Below are 20,886 nucleotides of genomic sequence, written 5' to 3' on the forward strand. Positions count from 1 at the left end.
AAATATAGCATTAAGGCCTCCAAGCCTAAAGATTCTTAGTTATAAATGCATTGAGACCTCTACAAGATTCTTAGCCATTGAAGCTTTCAAATAATTTTTAAATATATTTATTATTATTATTATTAGTGAGTTCGGCCTTCCAAATTTATCATGCTGCTCTTGATTTTAGATATGTTTTGCAGCTTTCCTTCGGCGGTCAGGAGGTCAGGTGCACCCTAACATCAATAATTTTTTTAATTTGAGACACTTATTGTATATATATATATATATTATATATTATATATATTATATTATTTTAGGACACTTATTATAATTACTATTTTCATTTTTTTTCCAATCTAACTGGTTAGTGTGTCGCTGCCAGAGAATAGGCACCATTGCCTTTTAATTTTCAGCCAATCAAAGCCAGGTACATTCTACGATTAATAATTTTTTTATTTTGGACACTAATTGGATATATAATATTTTTTTAGAAAAATAGGCGCCTTTGCGGCACCCTGACAGGAATGCGGCCGCGAGCAAATCTGACACGCGTGGCTTGTAGATTTTTTATGGATCGCTCTTTACTGAAAAACGATAGATATGGATGAGACATAGCAACAGTTGATCGTGGAAAGTCTCGATCGCACACGTGCACGATCGTCTGTAGCCTTCCGTGTCAAAAAAAAAAAAAAAAAAAAAAAAAAAAAAAAAAGAGGCACGATTGCCTGCACGAGTAAACAAAAAGAGAATTAAAAAAAGTGGATGATGGGTCTGATTTCTAGTTTCTTTTGTCGGTGCATGCAAGATTCTGTTTAGCTTCGCGAATATCTCGGGTGCTGCCCCCAAAATGTCCAGAGAGGCTGGCTGGCTCGTCCAAACGAGCCCGAATGAGACGGAGAGTTCCAGAGACGAAGAGTTGAAAAGCAAGCAGCGGACTCGGAGCAACGCTCTTGTCGGTGGTCTCCGTCGAAGACATCATCCACCACCGCCGTCGTCAAAAAAAAAAAAAAAAAACTGAAAAATTAGCTCCTCCCTAGGGTTTCGATATTGCCCTTTTCTTCCCTAACCAGTTCCATGGAAATGCCCGGGAGGAGATCCAGCTACTCCCTCCTCAGCCAATTTCCGGACGACCCGCCGCCCCCCAAATTCGAGTCGCCGCCGTCCGACAAGAGCCGCGGCCGATCCCCCTTCGATTGGCCATTACCATCGGACTCCATCGTTGCCGGCGACCACCGCGCTGTGAGGATCGGGCCGTCGGCGTTTCCTTCGGTGGGGCTACAAAGGCAATCCAGCGGAAGCAGCTACGGGGAGAGCTCGCTGTCAGGGGATTATTACCTCCCCACTACGCTCTCATCGATCACGGCCACCATCGACGAGGATGCCTTCAATCGGATCGCGACCGCTGGAGAGGCACGGGCGAAGGAGGGGGCGGAGGTGACCGGGTCGTCATCATCATCCAAAAGCTGGGCGCAGCAGGCCGAGGAGACGTACCAGCTCCAGCTCGCTCTGGCTCTTCGGCTCTGCTCGGAGTCAGCCTGCGCCAGCTATCCGAATTTCTTGGATGCTGGTGATCAGATGGTCCCAGCAGAGCGTGCCTCGGCGGAGTCCATGTCCCATCGTTTCTGGGTAGGCATATAGACATTACTTAATATTATTTCTGAATTAATCTATGAAGATGAGGAATTGTGGGTAGATATATCTAGATAATGGATCCAGTTTTTTGAATTCATTCTGGTAGTGTTTGCACTAAAAATAAGAAATATCGATGGACCAAATAAATCAACCAAAATTCAGTTAATTATTCATGCATGACACAATCAAGGCTCATGGTTGACCACTTGTCACTTGTATACGGGTCTATGAAATTGACTTTCTAAAGAAAGTTATTTGGATAAAGGAGTACCAAGGGAAGTTATTGCTGAAAAAAACTTCCTCTTTCATGATAAAAGAAAACGAGAAGACTTCTTGAACTCTCTGATATCCTTATGCAAGACTATGATGGATCTACTACAGTGTCTATACTGAATGGGCTATTTCAACCTCTTATCTTAGAACGAGGATTCTTTTATATAGTGGAAGTGTGACCTTCTCTAGAATGCATCTTAGTGTTTTTGTATAAAGATGCTTGAAATTAGATTGAATGAAAGTCGAATGTTCTCTCTCTTTCTAATCTAACTTGCCTGTTTGGTGCTTATCTTGCTTTGTTCAATCATATGTATGAAATGGATCAGTATTGTATAAGTTCAGATTAAATGAAGATTGATTAAATCCCTGTCTTTTTATCTTATTCATGTTTTGGTGCATCTTTTACCTTATTCTTCATTCCAATCTCTTAGAAATATTTGGTCCTCTTACTTAAGGCGTGAAAAGAATATGCGCTCCTTTAATCAATCTAAACCAAAGATGATTATGAGAGGAAATTTAAAATATGCAAACATTTTTTTGGTTTGATTGCTAGGATGATGAGTGATTAATTTATAATGCTAACTATGGCTACACTTCCATAAGTGATTTGGCATCTACGAGTGAATGAAGCTGAGTATGACTATTTAGTAAAAGACTATTAGGATTCAACTGCTAAAACAATAAAAAGTTTCAAATCAGACATGATGTATAATGGCTAGATTATCTCAGATTGCGCAAAATTACTGTTAGACCAACACGATTATTCACCTAATGATTAGTCTCATATAAATGGGAAGATTGGAAATGGTCAGTTTCTTGAGAATACCAGATTTGTGGTCGTTATCAAAATACACCATCTAATCCTAAATTCGGGGTGGCATGGCCATTCAAAATATATGGTTGATTTACCTAAAAATTGACTCTATGAATATAGGACTTGTAGTCCTAAATTTGGAAGGCATGGTTATTCCAAACATATGGTCGGTTCACCCAAATATAAAAATCAAGATGTTTGTTACAATCTTGAACAAAGTATGCTGAACCGATCGGAACCAGTCCGTTTAGCCTGTACCGGACCGGTACCGACAGGCACCGGTCCGGTACAGCCCTTGAAATCGGTTTCGACCCCAGCATCGGTCTGATATAGCCCTTGAAATCGGTTCCAAGCCCGTATTGGTGCGAATCGGGTCGGTTCGCACTGGTACGGGTTACAAAAAAGAATTTTGCCGTGCTCCATGGCCTTTTTGAGCATAGTGTGCAGCCTTCTCCGCTGCCATGTGGCCACGCGTTGTCTTCGCTGTGGCCGAAAGTGGCACAGGTCCACGCATTTTTTCGACAACGCGTGGTTGTCCAATCACTTCGAATTTGGCCTCTCCTCCGCTCAGCTATAAAAGCTGAATGAGGAGCACATTTCAGATGCGAGGCAAGGGAAGGAAATGGATTAGCCAAAAAATTGAGGAAGGAAAGGAAATGGTAGGAATTAGCCCAAAAAATATTGAGGAAGGGAAGGGAAGGGTAGGGATTAGCCAAAAAAGACGGAGGAAGGAAAAAAAGGCATCCAGCAGAGGAAGGGAAAGCAGATCGAGCAGGGATCTTGTAGAGGCCGCGTGAAAAATATTGAGGTGAGAGAGCTTCATTTTTTTTAAAAAAAGGCAGATAATATGTATTACAAGTTTGTCATTTTCGCCATATAAGCTGCCGGTTCCGGTGTTGATCCTTCAGATTCGAAGGACATCTACGGTGAGCTACTTGACAACAATAAGAAGTTAGAGAAATGGATTGCCTCCTACAAGAGCAAGTGGCCTACATATGGGCTTACTTTGATATGTGATGGTTGGACCGGTCCAATAAGGCAGAGCATCATCAACTTTCTGACATATTATGATGCGAAGATCTTTTTCCACAAGTTAGTTGATGCTTTGGATAAGGTGCACGATGCCTCATACATCCTTAGACTTATGGAGGAGGTAATTGATCAGGTAGGAGAGGAGAATATCGTGCAGGTTGTCACTGATAATGGTCTGCAATATGAGTTGGCCGGAGAGATCTTGATGGAGCGGCGACTACATATTTTCTGGATTCCATGTGCTGCATATTGTATCGACCTCATGCGGATATTGGAAAGATCTGTAGGGTGCAGTATACGGTGGAGATAGCCTAGCGCATCACCAAGTATATTTATAACCATACATAGGTTCTTTTGCTGATGAGAAAATTTGTAGGAAAAGAGATTCTGAGACTAAGTGTCACACGATTTGCTACGAACTATATTGCACTTGATAGCCTTATTGAGAAGAATGGAGCCCTATGTCGGATGTTTGTTAGTCCGGAGTGGCAACAAAGTAGATATGCCCAGGCTGGCACTGAAGGAAGCAAGATGGAAGACTTGGTTACAAAGCAGTTATTTTGACAGCGGGCTACTGCGATAGTCAAGGTTATCAAACCATTATATGAAGTGCTGCGGGCCGTGGATAGCGAGAGATATTCCAGATGGGCTTTCTGTATCACATGATGGAGAAGGCAAAGGCTCAGATTATGGAGGTAGATCCAGCCCATGTCTAGGAGTACATCAACATCATTGAGCTGCGGTATGAAGCCCAAATGGGTAGAAAATTGCATTTAGTAGGTAAGCGATAACATTGATAATTCCTGATGGATGTATTTGTATAATTATTCTAAGACGGTCTTGTCTATGTGTAGTATACTACCTGAATCCTCGGTTCCAGTACGAGAGTCGAATTGGTATGGATGATAAACTTTTAGATGTTTTGCGTAATGTTATTTACAAGATGGAGCTTGATCCAGAAGTCGCTGCATCATGTATAGAAGAGGTAACTATGATTTAGTAGCATGTGTAAGTTATCGGATATTCTATTATTAATATAGTACAGCACGCTTCTTTTTCACAGACCAAATTATTTAGAGAGGGTAGCTACAGCTTTGGACAACAAGCAGCTGTCGTGAGTAAGACAACTATAAATCCAGGTATAATACAAATCAGCAAGATATTTTTACAGCTGAATTGTCTTCAACTATAAGGCCATCATATATGTAATTATCTTCAATATTTTTACAGCTAAATGGTGGATTCATTTTGGCGGATCTGCAAAAAATTTCAAGTAGATAGCTATCCAGATTCTTTTTCAAACGGTGTCCTCGAGTGGCTGTGAGCACAATTGGTCCACCTTCGCCCTCATTTATAGCAAACAGAGGAACCGTTTGACACAAAAGTGCCTCAATGATCTTGTTTATATGTACTATAATCTACGGTTGAGGCTAAAATAGATTCGGAAGGAAGTGAAGCTCAAGTATGCAGATCCCATTTATAAGACTTTCACAGATGATAACGATGATCCTATGCTCGGCTGGCTTGTGGGTCATCAGCAGGAGTCTGAGCTTGACGAGCTAGGATCGCTTCCACGACCAGCCGGCTTCATAGCCAGTGAGGCTAGGGTCGATCTAGAGTAATGGGCTGAGCGCAACATTCCACGCACTTCCACATATGATCAGCCACAGCCAGAGGGGAGCTAGTCACCACATGACTAGTACTACACACCTTCTCGGTAGATGATCGAGAGATGCTCAGACGAGGATGCTCTGATACCTAGTGGACTCGGTCAAGAGGGCGTCAATCCCAAGCAGAGAGGGGCACGAAGTGTAAGAAGGCACCTGGCCAGCAAACGAGAAAAGAAAAGGAAAGAGCCTCAATGGAGAGTGTCGAGAAGGAGACCTGGACCAACAACGATGAAGGTTTTGGTGGTGATGGGCCCCTCCATAGCCATGTTATCAACAACAAGACACCTCTCAAAGCTAGAGCTTCAACGAGAGATCCAAGAGTTCTTATGACCCGATGCACATTCCTCAGGAATTGAGCATACAAGACTACAACACCGCTTGGTTTGAGGGATGGGTTGATCTGCCTCCTTATTATGCTGATGATGCAGATATCGACGAGAAGCATCGCCACTCGACCCGAATTTAGATATCCGAGAGTGCTTTAAATGTATGTAATTGATTGTATCTTAATTTGAAGATATTTTATGTTCTTCATCTCATGATTTGAATCATTTGGAAGTAATAAGATGCATCATCTAGTTTTAAACCTTAAACCTAAATATAGAAACATCAAAAAAAAGATCCAAAAGGGAAAGAACTTCCCCCCCAAAAAAAAAGACGCCCGAACTAGCCGAACCGGTACGTCGGTACGGTGCCCACTGGTACGTCGGTACGGTCGGTACAGCGGACCTTACTGTCTTGAATTTAGAAGGTATCATTTAAACTTGATCGAAAAGGCCAATTAACAAATGGCAGAAATATTTTAGGAATGTATATTGAATTTGATTGGAAAAAAAATCAACTGAGAATTGTTGTTCCACCAAATTCAAAATAAATACATCAGCCAAGTATGGTCAAATGACCAAGACCAATAAAGGCCAATTAACCAACAATGACAGATCAACTAAGGCCAAGAAAGACTGATCAACCAATAATTGTGGATCGACCAAGGCCAAGATGGGTCAATCAACAAAAAAATAGTTGATTGATTAAGGCCAAAAGGGCCAACCAATCAAAAATATTAAATAGATTGAGATGAAGAAAGGTCAATAAATCTAAAATAGTTAATACATCGAAAAAGAAAAAAAAAACTATTCAGCCAAAACATTTCTTCATGCCAGCCACATGTAATAGCATGAATCATAGCAATCATCCATATACAATCGTTTTTCATGCTATTAGTAATTTAAACTATTCGGCTATTTGGAGCCTATTTACTAAGAATTAAAGGTAGGTGGTTGGTATTCATAGCACATATATTTGGTACTGAATAAAATAGTATATGCTTTTCTAATCAGCCCAGGCCATGGTCGATAGATATGAATATAGTTGATTGACCATAAGTAGTGGCCTATCACTTTGCATGACTTACCATATACTTTAGCTGGTTGATAAACATGATCAGTAGATGTTGGTTAGTATTTCTTATAGTTGATCGATCAAGTATTGGCTTATGTTTATCTAGCTTAACAAAACTATTCATTTTCATTGAGCGGTGGGGGCATTTGTTTATACTAAAACTAAAAAATATTGATCAAGCAACAAGATTCAATTAATTATTTATGCATGACACATGGAAGCCTCATGGTTGGTCACTTATCACTTATATATGAGACCATCTTTGTGTAATTTTTCTTTCCTAGAATTAACTTCCTAAAGGAAGTTCTTTGGACAAAGGAGAAGTTAGTCATGCAAGGAACTGCCAACGATCACCAAGAGAGTTACCAAGACAAGAAGCAATCATCCAAGGGAAGTTAATGCTGGAAATATCTTCCTCTTTCGTGTTAAAAGATAAATTGAAGATTTCATTTGGATTCTCTCAAATTCTTACACAAGACTATGACAGATCTACTAGTGTCCATATTGAATAAGCTTTGTCAACTTCTTATCTTAGAACTAGGATTCTTCTTTTGAGTGAAGGTGCAACCTAGTCTAGAGTGCATCTTGATAGTGGTGTATTAAAGATGCTTGTAATCAGAATGAATGAAGGACAAGTGTTCTCCCTCTTTATAATCTAATTTCCCTTTTTGGTTCCCATCTTATGTTGTCTTGCTTTCCTCAATAATATACATTAGATGTATCAATATTGTATGAATTTTCTAATCTAACTTCCCTCTTTGGTGCTCATCTTATATTTCTTGCTTTTCTCAAATATATGTATTAGATGTGTCAATATTGTATAAATTCAGATTGAATAAAGGTTGTTTTGATCCCTTCTATTTATCTTGTTCGTGTTGTTGGTGCATCTTTTACTTTTCTTTTCATTCAAGAACTGAACAATATTAAGTCCTCTTACTTGAGGTGTGAAAAGAATCCGCATACGTCTAAGGGCGACAAATTAGTGAAACAAATTATTTCTCTTTTTAAGTGAAATTGTAGATAGATATATCTGGATAATGGATCCAGTTTTTGATTCCTTTTTAGGGCAACAAATTAATGAGTACAATTTGATCAACTAATGCTACCTAAATGCTGAATTATGCTGAATTCACACTAAAGATTGTAATGGAAATTCCATATTTCTCGATATGCAATATAAGGATGAAGGATAAAGCATTATGAAGTTGGTGTAAACAAACTAGATTAAACCAAAAGAAATAAATAAAACCATGGAATAATTTACAAGTTCTACAGAAAAGAAAGAAATGGCAGCACATGAAGATGAAGAATTAAAGGAACACATATTCAGCATGATTTTTATACCTCAACTTGACATGTAATTATAAAGTTCAAAGCTGATTTGAAGAATGTAGTATACATTGGAGTGCAAATGCAATATTAGGTACAAAAATCATTAGATTTGTTGATGATCAGAATAAGTTTGTTGATGGAGTTTGTTAAGAAACAAGGTCTCTAAGAAAGTATGGTAGTGGTTGTTAAAGAATTGGATTTTTTTTTTTTTTAATATTTAGACTATATGGTACTATAACATTTTTGTACAAAGTCAGATGTTCGCCGAGTTGGTACTGGAACTCGTACCGGTCGGCAGGCGGGTCTGTACGGTCCTGGTTCGGTACTGTATTGAGTACCAACACATGGTATACTTGGGGAACCTGCATGCCTAATTTTTTTTAAGCTTTTCAAGTTTGATTAATTGGTAATCAATTTTTATTTAACTTTTTCAATAATTTGAAGTATAATTTGATGTTTTTTAATATTTTTATGATCTCGGTATAAGCTAAATGATACAAAATATAAAATGGATAGTGAGATGTTGCTTGCTACAAGAAGCAATATGAAATATTTTAAAATCAACTAGTGAGATGAAAAATATAATATCATATTATCAATTATATGTTTTAAAGTACAATATATATATTGATATTTAAAATCTCATCGAGTAGCAATGCCTCTCGTAGATATTTGGATCATTAGTATAGTTAGAAAACATATTAGCCCACCCCTCTAACCAAGCAGCATTGTAGTCCTGCATATTCATCTCCTAAGGAACGCGCTCTGGGTTATAAGCATTCTTGGATCTCTTGTTGAAATTCTAGCTCTGAGAGGTGTCCTCTAGCTGATAATACTGATGTGGAGGAGCTCATTTGAATATGCCGGTAGCAAAATTCGATCTGTAAGATGCTCCGAGTTGCGTAGGATAGTAGCCATCGAAAGACGATGCCTCAAATATACCGTATTCATATCTATATCCGTATGGATCGTAGTCTGCCTATGGCTGCGGGTAATAGGATCTAGTATATGACTCAAAATTTAATACGTCTATGGATTTTACTTCACGTCTGAGGTCATCTACAACTGCATCGTATCTTTTTGAATGACCTTGAGGAGTCCATCTTCTATATGCAATCGTATCCTCGTGGGTTATACTAGATTGTGCACTGTAGTCCCTATTCTGTATAGCATGCGTAAACTAGGACTCACTGGTAAATAGAAGACCACCCTCCGGCTGTCTCATAAATGGTGGTCGTATATCATCCACTCCCTAACTAGCAGATCTATGACCACTAGAATTGTCATTGATGCTGCCCGTGGTCTCTAAATCTAAGTAAACTGGTTCCTCCACACTCTCTATAGAGCATGCAGGTGCCTTTTTTTTCTTTTTTGGTGCACTGAGCAGCTACCTATTTACCCTTCATGCCTCTCTCTGCCTGGATATGCTAGAAGGATGGATGTTGCCCTTTTGACCGAGTTGATCGAGTAACGTGGTGGCTTCGCCTAAGCAACGTTCGATCATATCTCTGAGAGGATATCTCGGACAAAGAGTCATGTTATGATCGGTTTTTTAGTGATTTCTGTGGCTGTGGCTGATTAGCTGGAAGGATACGTGGAATGTTGCAATCTGCCCATTGTCTTGCATCGATCCTAGTCTCGCTTGCTATGAAATTGGCTAGTCGGATCACTCATCAAGCTCTGATTTCTATTGTTGGCCCACAAGCCATCTGATTATAGGATCATCCTCATTGTCAACGAAAGCATTATGGATCGGATTTGTGTACTTTAGCTCAATTTTCTTTTGAGTGCACTTCAGCCTTAACCTCAGATTGTAGTGAATATATAGAAGATCGTTGAGGCGCTTCTGTGTCAGACGATTCCTCTGTTTGCCGTGGATGAGGGAAAAAGTGGACTAGTTGCGCTCACAGCTACTCGAGGAGACCATCTGGGCAAAGATTTGGATAACTAGCCACTTAAAATTTTTCGTGGACAAACTAAAATGAATCCACGATTCAGCTACAAAAATATTGAAGAAAATTACATATAAGATAGTATTATATTAGTAACATCTAACGCTAAGTAATAGTTATCGTTGATGTGTAATATACCTGAATTCATACTTTTCTTACTTACGACAGCTGCCAAGACTCCAAAGCTATGCCCTCTCTAAATATTTTGATTTGTGAAAAAGAATCCTGCTGTAATATATTAATAATTGAAGAAATCAGTTAACTTACGTATGTCTCTTTTAGACATTGTGCTGCAACTTCTAGAATAGGCTTCATCTTGTAAATCACATTACGCAGAGCGACTAGAAGTTCTTCATCCATATCGATTTTAGGTACGGTGTACTGAAATCTTGGGTTCAGATAGTATGCTGCAGGTAGAGTTCGTAATTGTTTTAGTAAAATTGTACAAGTACAGGAGCAGTCTAAATTTCAATGTTCTTGTTTATCTGCTAGATGCATATTTCTACCTATCTGATAGTCCCATCGTCGCTTAATGATGTCGATGTACTCCTAGACATACGTCGGATCTGCCTTTCTGATTTGAATCTTTGCTCTCTCCATCATGTGATACAAGAAGCCCATTTGGAGGTATCTCTCACTGTCCACGATCCAAAACACTTCGTATAATGGCTTGATAGCTTTCATTATCTTCTCAGTCTATTGTCAAAATGTCTATCTCGTCCCCAAGTCCTCGACAATACTTTCTTCAGTGCCGACTCTTGCAAATCTATTTTTTTGTCACTTGAGACTGACAAACATTTGACGTAGGGTTGTTTTTTCTTTGAAGAAGGCTATCAAGTGCAATGTAGGGTCTTATGTTGTGGCCTATTATCAATGATGACCAGTATAACATTTTTCTCTCCTACTTGATCAATCACCTCCTTCATCAATCCGAGGATGTACATGGCGTTGTGCATCTGATCGGAAGCATTAACCGACTTATGGAAGAAAGTCTTCGTATCGCAGTATATCAAGAAGTTGATCATGCTCTGCCAGGTAGGATCGGTCCAACCATCACACATTATCGTCAGTCCATATGTGGGCCATTTGCTTTTGTATGAGGCAATCTACTTCTCTACCTCCTTATTGTTGTCAAGAAGCTCACCGTAGATGTCCTTCGGTCTTGAAGGATCTACACCGGAACCGGCAACCTGTATGACATAAATGACAGATCTATAATATGTATTGTTTACCGTATTTGTTGGGATGTAGCTAAAGTAAAACTAGGATTCAATAGCTCGCGATATATATTTCTTCTTATCCTTCTTTTGATTGTATCAACCTTTTGCTGCTTTGAATTCTTGTTCGAAAAGACATGCATCTAAATCATTGGTGACAGCTCCTGGTGGAATCTTTCTGGAGGACTTTTTTCTGCTACTAAAAGCTCCCGCGTAGATGTAATACGGACACCCTCTGGTGATGGCCTCTCTAGTTGAGGAAGTCCTCTTGAACTTTAGATCTGCTTTGTTGCTCGTAGAATCGGAGCTTGACTCGTAGTATGAGGGCCCAAATTGAGCCATATGCCTGGCCACTTTATTCTGCTGCCATTAATCATCCGAGTTCGCCTGAATGACAGCCTTGATCTATGCCTTCTTGTCGTCTGGAGCGGACGCATCTTCAGCCTTCTTGGAGTGTTAGGAAGGTGCTTTTGCCGTTTGACGGTCCACCTCTGCCTTCTTCTTGGCAATCCTCTCCTTTGCTGATATGAAATCAGCGAAGTACTTCTTCATTAGCTGCCGAACTTTCTATAGACTTTTTCAATACATAGATATGCCGGTGTAACCATTAGCTAAGTGCTGCTTCAACTTGGTACCTCTTCTCTTTTGAACTTTGTATTGCATTAGTTGTACTTCCAGCGGTGCCGACTTGAGAGCATTTACCCATGATCTCAATCAATATCATGCTCTGGCTCTTTTTTTCTTAATGATTTCATTCGTGTAGGTTTATCAAGTACGTAGTTTATCAATTATTTAAAAATAGCAAAATTTCGTTACGATTAAGATAATATTTTTTACTTCAGAAAATACCTCTGATTTATCTAATATATACTACTAATTTTTCATATTTTTTATTCATTTATATATTTTTAATATTTTTTAAATTAAGAAATATGTTTAAATATCATAAATTCAAAATATATATTTTTTACTTCAAAAAATACTTCTAAAATATGTATTGCGTATTACTAATTTTTTATAATTTTTTATTAATTATGTATTTTTAATAATTTTTAAATTTAAAAATAATTTTTAAATATAAATATTAAAAAATTAATTTGATTTTAGATTCATGTAGAACTCTATCATGGATGCTATATATATTTTTCTCGGTCCGAGAGCATGCATCAAAAGCTATTTATTTTTTAATTTTTTTAAAATTTAGGTCTAGGCCACTATACTCATGATCCTATTAAAATTTGAATAAGTGGACACCAAATTTAGCTGGAGAGTAGCTTGCATGCTCCTAAATACGCTTCTGATTTTACATTTTTTTGAATTTTATTTTATTTTTTATTTTTTAGTCCAAAAATATTTTAAATTTTAAAAGGTATATATAATTCAAAAATTAAAAATTTTTATGTGATTGTATAGATCATCCATAGATCTACAATATACCATGAAATCACGTGAAAGTCAAAAATTTTGGTATGATCTCTTCTTGTTTTGCAAATTTCAAGATATTTTTGGCGTCCGAAAAGGGAGAAAATGAGAGGAGAGATGAAGTACACCTTATTTAGGATTGAATTCTTCTTTAATCGTGCTGAATCAGCATATTTTTTGCCGTGGGGCAGGGGGTTATTCGGATAGATTGGGAAGGCCCGAGAAACTCTTTAGGCAATTTATATTTAAAATTAAAGGAAGAGAGAGGGGAGGGGGACTATTTCTGAACCGGTCTGACTCGGTGCGAAATAGGCTGGTTTGGACCGAGTCTGTGTGTATCGCGACTGATCCCAACCTGTTCCAGCCGGTTCCGATCGGTTCGGGACCGGTTTCGGCCAATTCGGAGTCGACTTCGAAAAAGTTAGGTGAATCAACCCAGCCCCCCACCGAGTCGGCTCGGTAATGGTTCGGCAAACCTTAGTATAAACAATGTTTCATTTGAAAAAAAATAAATGGAAGTTTTGGTCCAAAAATGATATGCCTACAGACTCAACATTGCTCTTACTAACATCATACATATTTAAGGAGCCAAGAGCTAGACAAAGATAGCTCCATACCAAGAAGACAGGCGATATACATTTTGTAGCTCCTTTAATTAATAATAGTAATTTTCATCCAATTTTGAATTTGAAAAGTGCAATTCTTTCACTTCTTTTTCTCTGAAAACTGGTAATCGTAATATACCAAAATCAAGTGAAAGCAACAAGCAAAGGAAAGGAAGCAAAGAACCTTTGATTCATTACTTAGATGATTACTATGTCTTTCCATCTAGAAAGAAGTTATTAAATGAGTGGTATAGTGGGACATATACTTTCTTGGGGAGAACCAAAGTAAAAATTGCAATGACTAGTAAAATCTGAAGCTTCTCAATTTAATGTTTCAAATTAATATAAAATGTTTTAGCAACAATCTGCCGGACCTCACCTGTCAGGTAACTTCTCCTTATCCAGTTTAGTTTCTCCCGTTCTTTACCGCCCACCATACAAATGCAGCAAAGTTTTTTGCGTATGAATACTTCTTTAGTAATGAAAGGATAATTGCAACTCATGAATGATGAATTCTTCAATATAATTTTTGTTAGGAAAAAAGAGTTAATTATGAGATTTTGACACCAAGTGTTTCAATTTACTTAGACATGTTTTAGCTATTTTTATGTGATATTATGATATGACTGCATTGACAAAGAGGCTAGTGTTTAAAAGGAAATAAATGGTATAGTTGGATTAATGGTAACATTCCATCACTTTCGAGCTCACTAAGCATATACAATCTCTATGCACAGCGTTGCCCCTTTTGCCTCTCAATTAAAATTTCCTCCACCCTTCGCTTTTTCCGCAACTTGGATGACCTTCCTTTCTACCCTTTGTAGAGTTCCAAACCTCAAATCTTCTAGGAATTCTTGCACCTTTTTGTATCCTTGTGTAACTACTTATTTGATATTTTTCATTACTTACTCCTTTAGTGCGACTATTGATCTTTTCCAGATATACTCATCCCCAACTATGTACTTGTTTTACTTTTTCCATATTAGCATTCCCCTCCACCTAACACTTATCTTATTTGCTTTCAAGTTTCCACTTCCTTTCAATTCAAAAAGAACAGAGGATATACCTGTTAATTAGCCAGTGTGTCATTTGGTTCCTTGCTAATGGTGTAAACTGGATATTTGTCATAATGGGCATTAGCTAATCCATTTGATGGAATGACAATGTTTCCTTAGCATCGCGTATTACTTTCATTTGTGAAAGTATTTCTTGCATTTGTAGCATTTTGTAGCTCATTTTTTCTATTTATTTTGAAAATTTTTCTTACTTTGTATTCCAGTTTTGCTTGCGTATTTTATTCTGCTTGTACTGTTATCTTACATCATAATTCATTGTCTCTACCAGGTAAATGGCTGTCTGTCGTATCATGATAAGATTCCAGATGGCTTCTACCTGATTCAGGGAATGGATCCATTTGTATGGATTCTATGCACTGATGTGCAAGAAGAGAGTCGGATTCCATCACTTGAATCGCTAAAAACTGTCCACCCCAGTGATTTATCTATTGAGGTGGTTCTCATAGATAGAAAAAGTGATTTGGATCTATGCAAGTTACGGAATTTGATAGCTGACCTTTCATGTAATTGTTCAACCGAAAAAGATATGGCGGAACAGCTTGCAGAGCTTGTATGCATGCAGATGGGGTGAGTTATGCTTAGTAGTCTGCATGTGAATGTGTGGAAATCATAATTTTCCTACCTGTTGCTTCCGTAATTAACTATCCATTTGTCTCACAAGGGGTGCAGCTTTTGACGAGGAAGAGAGTCTGATCCCTCGCTGGAAAGAATTCAGTGAGGTTCTCAAGGCTAGTTCCTGTTCGGTTGTGCTCCCGATAGGAAAGCTATCTGTTGGTCTTTGTCGGCATCGAGCCTTGCTGTTCAAAGTAAAGTGGTGATCTCTTTTTTTCAGATTCAATTTAGGAGAGTTTTGTAGGACATATACCCTTTCCTTTTTTATTCTGTTTGCTACGGATGGTTACTTACTTTGCATACAGTTCTAACCTCTTTTTCATCATGTGTTGAAGATGTTAGCTGACATGATAAATCTTCCATGCCGAGTTGCCAAGGGCTGCGCTTACTGTAGAAGTGATGATGCTTCCTCATGTTTGGTGCGCATTGGTCTTGACAGGTGCATGGTTTTCTTCCTCCATCCAACACATTAGAGAAGAAGGGAAAAAACAATGCCAATTTAATGCTTTGATCAGCATTTAGGGACTATAAAGCAAGTGTGCAGTGTACAGTGACTTGGAATAAGAAAAAGTAGCTGTAACTTCAGGTGCATTGGGCATTTTGTTGAGTGGTGGAATAGACCTGCTCACCTATGCATGCATGCATGTAGCGTAATATACTAAAATGCTTTGTTGACCTAGACTTGCATCCTATAATATTAGGATGGCTAGTGTGGATGGGGTATCACCGAATCAATGCCCATCCATCCCAATTCCGAAGGTTCCGCCAATTGGCTGTTCCCCCTGTTGCTCATAGCATAATCTTTTATCTATTTTTCCAACTTGTTTGCTTCATGGGGGGTTTTAATATGTTAAAGAAATTTAGTCCTAGACAAAATGTGATCAATGACATTACATCCATCTACCACCTGTATGCTATTCAGCCTACCTCAGCATATGTAGCCTTCTTCTAGCTTCAGCCTCTATAGGCTAAACAACAGATTAAGAGCCTCCCTTCCCCTCCCCATTCCCCATCTTCTGCTCTCTTTAAGAGAACAAGTTGGAGATGTATTCTCAAGTCCTCAACATAGAATACCTAAACCAGAGATACTGCAAAATGATGGAATGGTGTCTCTTCCATTAATAATCCACAATGGGCACTGCCACATATGTATACCTATGTTCTTTTTGCCAGTCTTCCTTGAACTGATAAGCTTTCCACGAAGTGAAAGGAATTAGGTCCAAATTAAACAGTATATATGAATTTTTATCTTTGCCGGACACTTCTGTGTATTTAGTTTTCACATTTAGTTCTCTTTTCTTTGGAAACTTTCTTCATGAAACAAAGATTTTGATTTTTGAGGGAGTTAAACATTCGTGTCTATGTTTGTAGGAATCAGAGCAGTCTGTATCATGACATGTCTGTGCATGATTTGCCCTATGTTTACATTGGTAGCTGCATACTTGTCTTAGTTCAAATGTCAAAACCAAGTGCAGAATTTTTTCTAAACTTTGATATACTTTTTTAGCTGATTATTGAAAAGCATAAAACTTCTCTGATTTCACAAATTTCAATTGTGGCAGGGAATATTTGGTTGATTTGATTGGAAAGCCAGGCCAACTCTGTGAGCCTGATTCTTTGCTTAATGGTCCTTATTGTATTTCAATTTCTTCACCAATGCGTCCTCCGAAATTTAAATCAGTTGAAATCTCTGGTAACTTTAGATCTTTGGCCAAGCAATACTTTTCAGATTGTCGATCTCTCAATCTCATCTTCAGCAATGCTTCAGCAGGTGACTCCATCTATGCCTTATTTATTAATCGTTGAACACACCATTATATGATCCTATTTATGCTTGTCATTTTATGTTGGTCAATATGTTAGTCTTTACTTGTTGAAATGTGAAATTCTTTTGAATGTGATTACTAGTATAATTCTTGGCTTTACACGATATAAAATTGATCTTTCCAGAGCAGATCAATTAAAGTTCAATTTTAGAATTGCCGTTGACAACTCTTTAACCTCAAGAACAAATGTTAAATGCAAGGTTTTAAGTGTTGGCCCTGTTAGTCTTGATTCACATTGTTGACCCTTTCCTAATCAGCTTAAGCTTTAGAACTGTAGTGGTAAGTTAACATGATATCATTGCTTAGGTTTGCTAGAGGTCATGAGTTCGAATTCTCGAGTTCAGTTATTTATTTAATTATCCCTGGTTATCTATTAGTCTAATTTTGTCCTGTTTTGACTCAGTTACCCTCCACGTGCGTTGTCCGGGCCACATGTGGAGGGATGGTGTTAAGCCTGATATGCATTATTGACCCTTCCTTATTAGCTTAAGCTTTGGGGTCTAGTGGTAAGTTAACATGCCCATGCTGGTCCATATTGGGCCAATACAGACACCATTACATGATTAGTATGGCACATGAATTTATTTTTACAATTTTTAACCATAATAAAGTTTTTCTTAAAATTTTTATCTTTTTTCACATTTTTTGTTTCAGCATGGCTGCAGCATGTATAATGGCATGGCAAGGTATGGGCCATGCCAGCCAATGACTGACACTCCCATCTGGTACCAATACTTATTTGTTAAATGCATATAATGCTAAGTAATCATGTTCTTTTGTAAGTATTGAATTTACTTTTGGTTTAGGAGTTTGCAGCTGTAAGGACCAAACATTGCTTAATGAGGTTCCTGAATAGCAGACAAAGGCTAGAAACCTAGAACTGTAAAGCAGATTATTTTCTGGTTATCAGGTTATTGCTGATGGGGTTTGATTGGATGTCTAGGGCCTCTAGGCTAACAAATCCTTATATTTTGGTTTAGTATTCGTTTTCTGAATGTTGGCTAATGGAAAAGCTTTAGTATCTGTTCTGTTTGTGCTTTCATTTGCTTTAAAATTAATTGAATCTTTTTCTGTTCTAGAAAAAGCTTGTGTCGTAAAATAAGGAACTTTCTTTTCTTTTGAGATGAATTTAATGTTTGATGGAGATAAATCCTACTTAAATTCATTGTTTTGGAACTACAAGTCCTATTATTTCTGTTATCTCATCTTTTTTATCTTTCTTTTTCTTTTCTTGAATACAAATAGGAACTTCAAATCATTGTTATTTTCTTTAGATGCAGTCCTTAATAATATTCATTTTTCTTGTTTGAAGCCTGATTTGAAATTGGCTACCTGAGTTTCTATACCACATAGGCTGTAATCTCTGAAATTTCAGACTTGGAAGAGGTGTCATGATACAATTTACTTTAGTCCTCATAAGATCTGCTTGAAGAAAGTGATGCCCTTTAAGAAGACAAAGGCTCAAGGTGCTAATTCCTATTGTCCCATGATGGAAAATTGTAATAGACTTAAAGAAGCCATGCAAGGGACCAAATTGCCAAATGTCATGTCAATGGTTCGCTGAAGGGATGGATACTACAATCTTTCACATGTATCAAGTCAAAACTCTGACAAATGAAGTCCTCTTTATTACTACGAGAAAATGTCAGGGAAATGTGTTTCAAGTAGTACTTCAAAGTAACATGTTTCTCCAAGATCTGGCCAGATACCTAAACACTTCTTAAGCCTTCTATCTATCATAAAGACCGACCCTTTGAGGCCTCTCTTTTAAAGGGCTGGTGTGGAGTTTAGTGATATGACTTGTATTCTTAGTTCCCTGTCTCCATTAAGTTATTCTGAATACAAATTTTATCAATAGTTTTGTGTATGAGGTAAAGTACTGGATGGTTGTCCTATGTCTACTGCAAAGATACTGTTATGCTCATTTATTGGAAATTAGTCTGGTAACTGTGCCCATCCTTTTGTTTACTGGTTCTCGATATCCTTTTTTGCTTGATAAAAGTTCTGGACATCCATTTTAACGTTGCAAAATTACTGTATTTGTTCACTGTGGATATCTCAAATTGTGCAACTGATTCATTTGGAACTGCTGCCTTGAGGAGGAAGTCCGCAAGTCTGTAGGTGAAGAATTTACCTCAGTGAACTCCAAAATCCAACAAGCATTTGCTTCTTGATGACATTTTTGCATTGGCTATCTCATGTTATGCATATTCTCCTTTCCCATAAATTCTAAAGGCAGCAATTTTCTCTCTTGATTTTTCTAATAAAATTTTTTGCCATCCTTCCTGCAGCTTGTGTTATAAAATCTCCTATTACCTGCCCATTAAGGTTTCATGTTAACAATTCTATATGCTGTTTGTCAGGTTGACTGCGAGAACTGCATTTACTCTCTTTACCTTATCTCATACTTGATAAAGTTTTGTATGATACCTGCAGATTGGGTTTAGGAAGCTATTTGTTTGGAAGCAAGTTGGTTAGTCATAACTACTGTAGTTGATGCAGTTGTTGATAGTTTATTCAATAATAGTTTAATCTGTTTTTACAGATTTTGATTTGACTTTGGTTATATATAGATTAAAGAGTACATTTAAATCTGTTAATTTTCAACATCTGAACATATATTCAAACCTACAAGAAGATTATTTATATTAATTTTTTTAAGAAGTGCACTGTCTGTGCCTCTATGGTGTTGGTAACTTCCTTTGGTTACATCTTATACGAAGTTATTGATTTCGAATGAGGGAACAAATCACACGTTTCAAATTTTAGCAGTACTTCCAATGAGTAAAATGTATATCCAGTACAAAGCTTTAACAAGAATTGCATGTTGCATGGTTACAGGTACCATAGTCGGTCAGGAAGATGCTGTGGAGCCATCTTCCTCTAAGCATTCTGATGAGAAGTATGGAGATGTGAAACCCTTTTCACCAGTAACAAGCAGTAAAATGAAACTCCCTGAGACACAGCCTCATGTCCAAATTACTGCTCGGCCAAATGGCCAAGAAGGGATTTCTCAGTTACAAAAGATGCACAATCTTCACCAGAATGTAAGAGGCTCAGAACCTATGAGACAAGAAGCAGCACAACAAAGACTCATCCCACAAGATGCACGTAGAGATGTTTTACCATTTATTGCCTTCTCTGATTCAAAATCTGAAAAAAGGAAAGATTTCTGGTTCATGGAGGAACATCAGCAAGGGCGAAATAAACCCAGCAGTGATATAACTCTTGCTATGGATGATCTGACCATTCCATGGGGTGATCTCGTTCTAAAGGAGAGGATTGGAGCAGGTAAATGTGTATATATTTTGAGTTTGGATCCTATCCAGTCACTGGAGAGGCCCAGTTCAGTCACCGGCCATGTGCGATACAGGGACTGAGGGTGATGTGGAACTGGACCTCCCCAGTTCAACTGTGAATTGGAGACAGTCTGGATTCATAATTTTTATCTAGCAGTATGTTGGTTCATCAACAAGCCATTTATATAGTTAAGACCTAGATGGTATAGAATCTATAGATAATGTTTGTCTCTCATGCTTGTCATAGAGTTCTGTCCTTGATTTTGTAAGCAGCTCTCCTTGAAAATGCTTAGTGTGTTCATTTTCAGGTTCTTTTGGAACAGTTCATCGTGCTGATTGGCATGGTTCGGTATGTAGCCAACTTCTTTTTCCCCAAGTTCAGAATGTTGTTTTTGCACTTTATATTCTAAAAATATCACCATAATATGTTATTGCTTCAAAAACTGCTATGCAGATTCAAGATGTTCTTTCTTTGCACTTTTATTGACCAAAATGTTTCCAAACATTACAATCAGCAGAAATGATTTGATAAAATGTGTTTTCCATTGGCCATGTGATTTGCATATAAGGTGGCTTAACGAGTTTTCTTACTTTGATGAAAGCATTTGAATGTGGATCAGAAGATTGTGTAACTATTACAATTTTGTTACTCCATGGAACTTTTTTCCTTTTTTCTCATGGGCAAGCTGGATTGCAGCCAGAACTCAGGCAAGTTCAGCTTCGTGAACCTTAATCTTGATCCTC

The 20,886-nt window shown here is 37.8% G+C and overlaps 1 protein-coding gene across 7 annotated transcripts in view; it reads left to right on the forward strand.

Annotated features, from left to right (window-relative positions):
- The first annotated feature begins 842 nt into the window (after positions 1–842).
- The window catches only part of LOC103695480 (serine/threonine-protein kinase CTR1), a 59,338-nt gene continuing 39,294 nt past the window's right edge, over positions 843–20,886 (forward strand). For 5 of the 7 annotated variants that reach the window (XM_008776821.3, XM_008776819.3, XM_008776820.3 and 2 more), the window contains exons 1-7: positions 848–1,608; positions 14,674–14,972; positions 15,067–15,211; positions 15,353–15,456; positions 16,580–16,788; positions 19,685–20,134; positions 20,451–20,491. In XM_008776821.3, coding sequence (XP_008775043.1) covers positions 1,057–1,608; positions 14,674–14,972; positions 15,067–15,211; positions 15,353–15,456; positions 16,580–16,788; positions 19,685–20,134; positions 20,451–20,491 — 1,800 coding nt within the window. In that variant the 5' untranslated portion in view covers positions 848–1,056. Of the gene's footprint in view, positions 1,609–14,673; positions 14,973–15,066; positions 15,212–15,352; positions 15,457–16,579; positions 16,789–19,684; positions 20,135–20,450; positions 20,492–20,886 lie in introns of all 7 variants that reach the window. The other 2 variants (XM_026800541.2, XM_026800540.2) reach the window with 2 other exon arrangements.

This window comes from Phoenix dactylifera, unplaced genomic scaffold (genome assembly GCF_009389715.1).
Source record: "Phoenix dactylifera cultivar Barhee BC4 unplaced genomic scaffold, palm_55x_up_171113_PBpolish2nd_filt_p 000803F, whole genome shotgun sequence".
NCBI classification, from domain to species: domain Eukaryota; kingdom Viridiplantae; phylum Streptophyta; class Magnoliopsida; order Arecales; family Arecaceae; genus Phoenix; species Phoenix dactylifera.